At 39.1% G+C, this 11,989-nt stretch overlaps 1 protein-coding gene across 1 annotated transcript; it reads right to left on the bottom strand.

Moving 5' to 3' along the window:
• Window positions 1-8,889: 8,889 nt before the first annotated feature.
• Window positions 8,890-11,447, bottom strand: LOC145047341 (protein NLP7-like). Its single transcript, XM_078995596.1, has 5 exons — window positions 11,155-11,447; window positions 10,568-11,079; window positions 10,390-10,437; window positions 9,477-10,302; window positions 8,890-9,369 (listed from the first exon to the last, which is right to left on the bottom strand). Exons 1-5 carry the CDS (start codon window positions 11,366-11,368, stop codon window positions 8,948-8,950), a joined length of 2,022 nt encoding a protein of 673 aa, XP_078851722.1. The 5' UTR covers window positions 11,369-11,447; the 3' UTR covers window positions 8,890-8,947.
• Between the last annotated feature and the right edge of the window lie 542 nt (window positions 11,448-11,989).

The raw sequence follows: 11,989 nt of genomic DNA, 5'->3' as shown, positions 1-11,989 counted from the left end.
GAGAATTATAATCCTGTCAAACCCGTTCGGCTAACGACCCTCCACCAGTCAAGCAAGCGGTGGGTGAGAGTGGACACTCATTAAGTTGCCATTTTATAGGCAACAACCTTATACCCACCTTATAGACCGGCTTCGTGAATGAGGCGTACTAGCGGTAAGACCGACTTTACTCTTATACATATATATATATATATATATATATATATATATATATATATATATATATATATATATTATTAACTTATAATATTATAAAGTATAAGGGTTGAATTTTAACTTTTAAAATTCTAAGGGCTAACTTGGAATTAAAGTATTCATAAGAGAAAACTTTACAAATTCCAAAACTTGAGGGCAAGTTTTGAAACTAGTCAAAACTAATTAATTCCATAACTTATGTGTTTAAAGTAGTTTTAATCCAAAAAAAACTCTTCAAGTTCCATAACTTATGGAAGACTTTAAACTAATAAAAGAATTAACTTTTCTTTATTTTTATAACTTATGGAATTAATTAAGGTTACACTTTTTTTTTTATTTAATGAAGAGACTCTTGGTCCTCCATAACTTGAGGACAAATTATGGAGTCATAACTCCAATTAATTAGAACTAGACTCTTCATTTTTGTAACCTTTGCCAATTTTATGAGTTTTATGAGTCTTTAATGTGACTCTTCATGTAACTTGAGGACAAGTTACACAAACACATTTTATACTCAACTCTTAGATTAAAATGGATTGAAAACAACTATTTCAATTAACTTTTCTATTAATCTAAGCAACTCATAAGAACAAGATAATTCAAATCAAACTTTTTCATGTAATTAGTCTAACCTTTAAACTAATACAAAACATGAATCTATTGACAATTATCTTTGAAAATGGATTAGCATGAACATTACCACATTAAAAAACAAGTTTATAAGTTCAAAAACAACTTAGGGTAATGTTCCTAGTCCATTTCTAGCCAAAAAAACTCGAAAATATGCTGTCTGGGGTCCAACTCGGCGAGTTGGATGCATTTTGCCTTGGACTCGTCGAGTCCCTTCATGGACTCGGCGAGTCTGCTGGGCTGACAGCATCAAAACTCGATTTTTCAGCTCCATTTGCAAGTATAACAAGAAAACAAGCCTAGGCTCTGATACCACTGTTGGGTTATGAGCATTCTAACACTCCTAAGTGTACATGCAACCCTAAATACCTTGGATCTATGTTTTCTCTATTATACATGCAAATATGAACATCCAAGGTATTATCCTAATCTAGCATACAAAACTATCAATATAACAAGATAGAATACATACCTCTTTGATGTAGAATGTCTTCATGAAGCTTGAGTGCCTAGTGCCCCAAGTGTGACACCTCAAATGGTTCACACAACACCATAAACACTTGGAATAACTTAGAGAGAATTCTACACTTCATGAAATCGGCTAGCCCTCTCTAGAATAATCTAGTGGCCGATTTTCCTCAAGAATAAGATGCTTATATAGTTATACAATTAGGGTAAACTCTAATTGTCATGACTTTCCCTTTCCTTGGATCCATGGGTTCAAATACACCATGGAGCATCCATGGAGCATCATATGGGTTTTGGCCCAACTAGATAATCCATGGAGCATTAGCCCGCTATATAAGTATGGATGATTTACACAATCAACCCATATATTTAATTAGTCTTCTTTTGATCACTTAATTAACCCTATATTAATTCTTGATCAATACTAATTAAATAATCTTATTATTCTTATTATGAATATACTAGAACTTATAATATATTAATAACCATAAGTGTCTTATTTCTCTCATTATAGTCTATCCAAGTGCATGATGCCATGCAACCCAAATGGACCATGCCGGGTCGGGTCAAGTCTTACCAATTATAGTTATGGACTTAGACATTAATCCAACACAACCGTTGCGCTTCAGTCAAATCCGAAACCGTTTTATTGTATCAAGAAGATTTGGGGATGATCTTTCTCTCTCCTCTACCCACGGTATAAAAGGAATTCATCTGCTTCATTCCCAATTTACAACATTCAAAACTCAAAAGAGCAAAATCGGACGATTTCTCATCTACTGTTCATCATCTTCTTCCTTCAACCATGGCGGATTCTTCATCAGTACAAGAAACCTCTTCCCGCACAAACATTCTTCCAATCCGTGCCCAACAAAGTCTGGTGATTGATCTCAACCCTAAGGCGTACGAAAATTACATGTATCCCATGGTGGAGTGCCTCAAATACTCTCCGTTAGTGCTCGCTCTTTCCAAAGTCGATCTTGTACCAATGGAATGCCTTTCCCAGGTCTTCTCAACAGCCCATTATGATAGATCAGTGGATCGCATCTACTTTGATCTTCTTTCTCACAAGACCTCCATCTCTAAGCAACGATTCTGTTGGCTTCTAGGCTTTGAAGCTGATGAATCTAGGGTTAATCCCGACACCATTACTGCCGGCCAATTATTTTCGATGTTCTACAATATGGGGTACACGGAGATTCTCACAACAGTTACAAAATTCAAGAAATCGTGTCTCCCTCCCCCATGGAATGGTTTCTTCACCTTTCTCTTTAAAGGGCTCTCCGAGCGTAGTTCTGGTTCTGATGGGGCCATCAAACTATTTATGACCATTCTCTATGGTCTTTATCATGGCCTTAACCTGGACTATGGCTCGGTTCTATGGCAGCAACTTATTCAGAGCCTTGCCTCCTCCTCTCGCCACACTGAGGTATCCTACGCCAGGTTTTGGACGCTCATCACCAAGTGGGCCATGGATAAACTCCATGTTCCTACTGTTGCAGGTTCCCTTCTCTCCAACATCAGCGTCTTCCACACCACCAAAATTATTGTCACCGATCCGACAAAATTTTTCTTCGTCGGATCCATTCCGGAATCTATGTCCGTCGGGGTGTCAAAGGAGAGCATCATCATGAAAGCCTACAAGGACTTTCGTCCTTCGGGCCCAAGGGAGCTTTCTGCTGAAATGGTTCAGTCCATTAATGATGCAGATAAACCTGCTGCTCGCGGAAAGAAACCCGAGCAAGGGAAGATAAAGAAAGCAGCAAAGGGGGAAAAGGGTCCTTCTCCTAAGAAGCGAAAACCCTCAAAACCAGATCTTTCCCCACCAGCAAAGAAGAAGAGAGTCCAACCTAAGAGAAAACTCATTCTCTCCTCTTCTTCCAGCGACTCGGAAGAGAACCAATCTGACTCCGATGAGTCAGCTAGAGGCGAAACCCCACCTCACTCCCCTGAACATGAGGTACATCTTTCATCCAAACCTCCTTCCCCTTCTCCTATACCCACCTCTTCCATTCCCATCATAAACTCCTCTATTTCCATTCCGCCCATAACTACTCCTCTTCAAACCACATCTACCACCCTTCCCCCACCACTTTTTACAGAAGCCACCACCACTACCACCCGTGAGGTTCTAACCAACGTATCTGATACGGGGGTTTCTACTTCACAACCCGAACCTTCATCTGCACCCGAACCCACTCTAACTACCGAACCCCCCACTGCACCCTTATCTCCCACTCCCTCTGCTGAAACCGAAACCTTTTTGGGAGGGGAGGATACCATTTTTGACTCCATCTACTACAGCCCTTATCAACTTCAGAGTGATGATGATGATGATGCTCCGGTCACCAAAAAGCACATCAAGGAGCTCCACGAAAAGATTGACAATCTTGTGGCTTCTTCCTCCTCCTCAACATCTCACTTTTCAAAGGCTGCTATTCAGAGTATGGTGGAATCACTTACAAAAGCTCATGAAGCCTCTATCAGCACAGCTGCTGCTGCCATTGATAAATCCACGCAGGCTAGTGCGGTAGCGACCGAAAAAGTCGAAAAACTATTTCAGGACGCCCAGATCTGGCTGGAGTCCTTACAGGAGGCTTCAGAGTTAAACACTAAGAAGATCCGCACCATTGTGGAGAAGCTGGTCCACTCCTTCAAGACGGAAAAAGATCAATTTGCCAGCTTCCGCCAAAAACTCAAAGAAGACAACCAATTATTTGTGTCTTCGGTTGCGGATCGTCTTCTCTCATTCCAAGCCACTCTAGCCGCCGAATCTACCTCAAAGGAAGAGCTTGCCCGAAAGTCTTCTGAGCTTACCTTGGTAACTCATCAGCTCTCCCAGGCCGAGAAGGAAATCGATTCTCTTCGGTCCGAGAAAGCTGTGGTAAGGAGTTGTGTTTCAGATGTCCACGGAGCTTTGTCCAATATCCTTGAAGCCCATGATCCGATTCTCAACTATTCGGTGAGGCGAAGTCTTGCAGAAAAGCTCGCTCCTGCTCTTGCCCTTCTTAGCCGTATTGAAGGCATTCCTGAGCAGGAGGACCATCCGAAGCAAGGGGGAGAAAAGAAGAAGCCCACAGCTCAACAGAAACCCCCTCCAAGTTCTCTACCTCAATCAATTCCACTTTCATCACTTGTCCCTCCAAAAGCACCCAAACCAACATCTGGTCCTTCATCAGGTTTGAGTGCTCAAGCCAAAGCCAAACAAATTGCTGACGACAGTGATGAGAGTGATGATCAGGAGCCAATTGTCAGCTTGGTCAGGAAGCAGTCCAGAGAGAGAGAGCTTGATGAAAATGCTCAAATAATCAGGGAAGCCGAGGCCAAGGAGAGGAAGATGAAGGAGGCTCATGACCTCCTTGAAAGCAAGAAAACTCTGTTTCCTCCTTGGACCCTCGAGGTGCTCATTAAAGAAGCCATTGAGTCTCCTTGCACTCTTTGGCTAGAACCGGTCATCTCACTAGACCGTGTCAACTTAATCGATTCCCAGTTCGACATGCCCCTGACCCGAAAGGCCTTCATCTTCCATGCGTTCGCTCATATAGCTAAAGTTCCCCATCCTCACCCGAAGGTGGATAGGGAGCTTATAGACTATTACCTGAGGACTGCTCAACCTCAGTACCAAACTTGGAGCGCACAGAAGATAACTAACGTTCGGGTACTCAAGCCTGTTCGTGAAGGTAACTTTGTTAATATCAGATTCAAGGTCTTGAGGGGATCTGAAAAATCTGAGCACTCTATCTCTCTGGCTGATCTTCCCAACCGCAACCCTCACGATTGGATCGTTCTGCACAACATTCTGCTTGTCAATGAAGCTGAAGATGGTCCGGTCATAGACCATTTCAAGAGAATGTTAGTTTGCTATATTTTGGAGGTGGCTAAGCTTGATCAAGAGATTGCCAATATCCTGAGGAAGAAGCCCATCATCACTCCAGTGGGTTCTGCTAGCGACATAAACCGAATGAAGATGGGAAAAATTGACCCGAAACAGAACTTAATCATGTTTACTAGAGCAGAAGGTCAGAAATGCCTGTTTGCTTTGGCTGACAAACATCTTTACACGACTACTTGTCTAGAGCATGTTCTGGGTATAATCAATCGTTGCAAGCAGAACACGGATAGTGACAAAAAGTACTTCAATGATATGATAAACTGGTACATTCACTTCTTTCAAACACTTCTTGCCATCATCCCCTGCCTGTTCAAGACAGTCAAGAAAGCCAGTGCTGCGGGGGCAAGCAAGCTGGAGTGAAATCTCGCCTCAATTGACGCAAAGGGGGAGATTGTTGGGTTATTGGTGTTGCATCTTGGGCTCGCTTCTTAGTCCATTCTTTGTGCGCTATGGGCCTGTCCATCCGTATCCTATTTTCTAGGGTTTGTGTATTTATAGATGCTTGCATGCATCTTTTACGTAACTGATTGATTAGGGTTTTACGGTGTAATTATAGAAGTTATCTTTTTGTAACCCTAGAATCCTCTACAGTGGAAGTTCTTCATCGAGCTCTGCTGAGGATTGAAAGTTTAATCATTCGACATATTCAAATCCATTCTTGAGTATTGCTTTATATTCTTTATATACCTGTTTCAAAGATCTATTCGATCTTAAAGGTTTTTAATCTCATCAGTTCTTAATTTGATAATAAGCAAGTAAAAACATGTAACAAAAAGGTTCAACTAAGGGGCTTTATATAGCCTTACAAACATAATAAAATTAGGAAACTATAAAATAAAAGAAACTTCAAAATAAAAGAAAAGTACCTTGGAAAGACTTATTCACGTCAAAAATGCCCCTTTAGAACCTTCCATCTAACTCACTTCAGAAAGCATGCAAACCCCATGAATACATGCCTTTTGACCACTTACCCTTTCACATCCAACAACTTCGCATCCAAAAAAATAAAACTAACCATTCACAATCACCTTCCCAAGCTTCACATGTGTAATGACTCTTTTGGGTTTCACATCCACTATGCAACACTTACGATGGTTTCCGATCATTAGCATCCATGCGCACCCAGTCGCATCCAACATGTGACTTAAATTGTGAAAGGTTTCGATTCACATTCATATCAGAATATCAAGAGAGGGGATATAAGGTGGATATAGATGATGACTATTAAAGTTATGAAGTGAAAACGAATGAGGAGATCACGGGGGATACAATGGGAAATATTGGAAAAATGGTCAGGAGGATGAAACTTTTACTGGTGTAAAGGAAAAGAAAGAAACTACAGATGTGTAACATCAAGATGGAGTTGGAAAAGAAAATGATGTTTTTCTAGGAGTGGTAAAGGATGTGACTTCTGAAGAGGGTATGTAGGAGCACAAAAATGGTAAACAAAAGCAAATAAAGTGCAGAATAATAATAAACAAGATGGGATAACTTTTCAATAATGCTTCTTATTTCAACAAGCTCTAATATTCATGAAGAATATCAGCAGTGAAATTGTAACATCCCAAAAATCAAGGCAAAAATTTCATTATTAATTAAGCGGTTTATAAAAGAACTTATCAAGACATTGCCAAAATCATGTCAATACATAAAACCATAGTATCATGTCGGAAAATCATATCATCTGAAGTAATGAAATATCATATTACAATCCCAGAAAAACTCTAAACGGAAATCATGTGTGCGTGTGTGATGTGTTGCTATACCGCCAGCTCCTTCCCCTTGGACAAAGAGGTACTTGAAACCAAAAACTGAAACTGTAAGCACAAAGCTTAGTGAGTTCCCCCATCATACCACATACCATACATTCACATAACATACATACTACCGGGCAGTTTCGGGGTGCCCGTCCTACCCATATCAAGCCATTCTGGGGTGCTGACTTACCCATGATGAGTTATTCTGGGGTGCTAACCTACCTATGTCAATCCATTCTGGGGTGTTGGCCTACCCATGTCAAGCCATTCTGGGGTGCTGACTTACCCTCCGGTCTATCTCAACCGGACACGAGGACTATTTCACCCCTACTACTAGTACATAATATCATATCATAATCATGTTGTCATACATATCTGGGGTGTCCGACCTTCCCATTGGTCCTAGCGACCGAATTGGGGACTAGTCCCCTTCTACTGATACTATTTCACATAACATAGCAACTAGCAACTAGCATACTCACATATCCAGCAATCTAGCATACTCGCATATCCAACAATAATAGTCCCGACAACTATCACAAAGACAATCATCCCAACTAACAATTATTAGTGGGTTGGCCTTGGTGCCTTAGACCCACTCCTACTGGAATGTAACTCACCTCGATGTCGTGTAGCATCTAAATCGACGTGAAGGTCGGCTCTCCTCGACTCCTTAATCCCTACATGACAATCCTCAAGTCATCAAACAGAACATACAACCCTAACCAGGGTCGATACCATAATCAGTCAAAGTCAACACCCAGTTGACTTGACTCGCCGAGTTGGTCCACCAACTCGCCGAGTCTATACTTCACTAACCCGATACAACCCCGAATCCACTCGTCAATTCTAGAAAGAACTCGACGGGTTCTTCATTCAAACCATCAGGACCATCCTCATCCGACTCGCCAACTTCTTCTTTGAACTCGGCAAGTTCATCTCCCTCACAAGAACATGCCTAGTCTACAACTCGCCGAGTTGTATGAACAACTCGTCGAGTCCATCTTCAAAGGTTGGGAGATTGCATTGTACTCACCGATTCTATTCATACACTCGTTGAGTCCCATGATTCCCATGTCCTTTTTCGCATCTAAACATCTACGGGACTTCCCTCCCTAACAATTGGTCCATCCACAGAATGGATTTGATGGTCATTACACCGCGACTCGCTGAGTCCCAAGAACAACTCGGCGAGTCCATCCTTGATCATTACTATACAATCAATTTAAATGGATCTTAACACATCAAAACCATAGATTTGGCCTCCCAATGTCCATTTTACACGTAAAGCCTCAAGCTTGGTGCACATACATGAAATTTTTGGCTTAAAAAGCCATAAAAATGATATACAAGATGCATGTGGTGTTTATGGCAACAAAGTTGGCATCTTTAAGCCATAAAGACCCCCAATGGCCTCAGATCTGAAGTCATAACCCACATATTACACTTCACAACCTGAAAATGGCTTAAAAGCCCCAAAAATACCAAGATCTAAGCCTTAAAGATGATTATTTACATGGAGGATCAAGATAGGAGCATTTACCTTAAATGAGCTGGAAATGGAACGAAATCTCTGGATATCCAAGCTCCAACTTGAACTCTCAAGCTCTTTTCCTCTTCTCAAGCTTCACAATCCACCAAAATGCACAAAATGGCCTTAGAACACTTAAACAAGGGCTAAGGTTACAAGGTAATGCCATTTGGGAGTATAAGAGACGATGGATGCTGCAATGGGGGATTATAAGTCGTTTAAATAGGGTGCAAACCCTAAATATTAGGGTTTTGTCCAGACAGATCCTACTCGTCGAGTCGGTCTTCAGACTCGTCGAGTAGGTCACTAAACCCCCGCATCCAAAATTGATTCTACTCGACGAGTTGGTCCTTAAGTACTACGGTAAAAAGAAAACCACTTGGTTATGTCTATTTCTTCTAGATATGCAATCTATAGAATTCGGAATGGCACACCCATTAAAACTTTATTCATATGATTCTAATCAGATATTTGCTATGTACATCGTAGCACACGCAACTTAATTCGAGTGTCATTTACACTTCTCGAAATTTTGATACAATCACTCATGTCTTGATCAGAAGTCATTAATATCCATTCTTTATCTTCATCTTGGTACTTGAGTTTATAAGTCGTAACTTTCAACTTAAACCTCTTGCCAATTTCCTTCTCAACAGCTTCGAATGTTGTTAATGAGATAGGCAAATGGAATTTGATCACATCATCTTCATATTCTGCTTTTATAATCACAATATCTCCATCGATACCCCAGAGGCCTTGAATTGCTCCATTATCTTCTTCATTCATCTCACTTCGATTCCCATACGAGTAATTTATTTTCCTGCTTCCAAAGCTTGGTCCTTTCCATTCAGAAATGCCATGAACCCTACACTTGCGTTTCAATGTTGACAAGGAAACTACAAAAAGAAAAAAATATATATGAATAAGAAAGAGTCATAATATTCCATACCCAACATGATAATGTAAAACAAATTGTAATCTAGAAACATAATATTATCATTACCATTAAGGTTTTTTGCTGCTTCTTTCATTGTTCTTCCAAATTGTTGCTCAATGTCCTCTCGAGGTAATGCTTTTTCGGTTGTCTTGCATTTCACGTCCAAAGGTCCTATGCACTCCTCAGCTACTAGCCTCATTCCTTTTTCCAATAATGTGGGTATTGGTGATGATTTCTTTCCTTCAAAAATCTTGAAATATTCAATTTCACTTTTGGAAGAAGTTACATCACCAAGTTCACCACCAAAAGCAAATGTGAAATCTTGAACACTTAATTCTACACCAGAATTAAACTTGATATCTACAACAAGTAATTCATCACCAAGTTGTAAACCAGAAGAAAATTTGAAATTTGGCAAACACCTCTTTAGTGTTAATATTATCGACTCCAACAAGATAATATGGTTTCGACTTTGGACCCATAAGAATTCAAAAACATAGTCAAGATTACCAGTCTCAATGCTCCTTAAACATATAACAAAGCAACTATGTTCTTTAATGGTAATAGGAAATAACAGCGACAACTCATAATTACTCATCTCATAGATATTTCTACACAAGTGTGGTTCGTAATTTTGAACTGTCTTCCCAACAAGTCCTTCCCCTATTTGCAAAGGAAGCGTATCACAGATAGCGTAATAATCCTTAAACGACAAACGATCTTCATCATCTGAATTATCACAATGAGCTATCAATTTGAGTGGTATTATTCGTTTCATATGTGTATCCTCATAAGCGATACACACTTGAGCAAGAGTCAAGTCGTGTGATTCACATACTCTCTGTAATGCCTCCTCGATTTCATCAGTCACGTGTTTCAGACCCACTATACTCTGTTCATGTGTGTAAAGTATTACATACATTCAGTTTTAGTAACTATTCGACTATAATGTTAGAAAAAGTTTTTTAAACAAATTCACCTTGTATAGCATACGTTCTTGTCCATGAAATGTAGATAGACCCACTTTCTGTAAAGAGGAGGAAACTAAATTAAACGTTATCGTTAACTAAATAAACGGAGAAAAGAAAGATTTAAAAAAAGACAGCTGAAGTTTATTAGTAGCGTAAGTTTTGGAAACTTAAACCAATTAAACCAACCTGTAGTGCAGTGTTCATGTGGTTGAAAATTTCAAGAAGATCATCAAGCTTATTCGCAGAACACTCAACAACACCAACACATCGGCTTTGAGAAGGATCACAAATAGGCAGAAGAAAACAAGACATCAATTCACATTCCAAAGCAGAACGCATCAATGGATTCCCATGGTAAACTCGCATATCCAGAACTACCTCTGCGAAATGATTTATGAATGAATTTGCAGGTGCACCACTAATAATCGTAGTGTCATCTCCAACTTCAAGCTTATTGGCATCGATATTATACTGATACTTAAGAGAAAATAACCTATGTTTCTGGAGCCCAGAGTCAAGGTATTTTAGGGCAAAAGGTTGATCGTAAGTTGTAAGCAGGCGTCTACTGCTTGATTCCACGGGTGCCCAAAATTGAATTAACCCATCAAAAGAACACAATTCAACTTCACAAAATGCAGATTTTATCGCTGTTTGAATCTCCCAAGGATCAGTAATATCAAGAACGAATCCACGATTATCTGTGTAATTTTGAATTTTGAGTATTATTGAATGAAAGTTAAAAGACATATGAATCGGATTTTAAGGTGACTCACCGGAATATCGATTACTTTGAGATGATAAGTTTTGGCTCCAAAAAACAAACAATCCACGCTTAGATACAGGTTGCGAGTAAAGAAGTTGTGTTGTAAACGTTTCAAGGAAAGCGGAGAGCCTGTCGTCAATGGGCGATGGGGAAGACTCACACGGACTTTCATCATCAGAAGGTAACCCGACGAGCTCCTTCTGGCCAGTCGTATAATCAGCCATCTAATTCTCCGACGACCAGAGGCGCAATTTCTCGGCGTTTACGCAGGGTGTTGCTGATCGGACCACATTTGACTTTTAAAGGGTTTGACTTGGTCTTACACCAATTATTCATCATTGTTTTCCATTTTCATTTTTATTAGTTACTGCAATTATTATATGGGTTTATTTAAAAAAAAAAAATTAATATGAAAATTTTACAATATCAGAAATTTCAATTTATAAGAAAAATAAGAAAAAATTTAAATTATTAAAATTAATAATCCTTTAATACATTGAATACATTACATATAAAAATCATTTTTAATAAATACTTTACATATATATTACCTTATATATTAAATGTGAAATTTTAATTTAATAAAATAATAAATATAATAAAATGACAAATGAAAAATAGAAAAATTTTAAAAATTTAAAAAATACCATGTATCCAAATAAAGGAGAAGAAAACATATAGCAAAAAAAAACTTTCATTTATTAAGGAAGATGATTATTACATAAAACTATTTTTTTTTATTTACAAAATAAACCCTTAACATTCGAAACATTATTTCTCGTAGTGTACAAATGATCTAAGTATTTTAAAAAGTTGTTTTCTTCAAATAAAAGGACAACACTTGT

Source organism: Lactuca saligna, chromosome 5 (genome assembly GCF_052625555.1).
Source record: "Lactuca saligna cultivar CGN05327 chromosome 5, ASM5262555v1, whole genome shotgun sequence".
Lineage (NCBI taxonomy): Eukaryota > Viridiplantae > Streptophyta > Magnoliopsida > Asterales > Asteraceae > Lactuca > Lactuca saligna.
Note: the sequence above shows the minus strand (reverse complement) of the source record. Positions and strands in the feature narration are given on the sequence as shown.

Excerpts from the sequence above, each read along its gene's own strand:
- LOC145047341 (XM_078995596.1), bottom strand. The coding sequence starts at position 11,368 with ATGGCTGATTATACGACTGGCCAGAAGGAGCTCGTCGGGTTACCTTCT. Across the intron at positions 10,438-10,567 it reads ACATGAACACTGCACTACAG|AAAGTGGGTCTATCTACATT; the intron begins GTTGGTTTAATT and ends TCCTCTTTACAG. Across the intron at positions 10,303-10,389 it reads AAGAACGTATGCTATACAAG|AGTATAGTGGGTCTGAAACA; the intron begins GTGAATTTGTTT and ends ACACATGAACAG.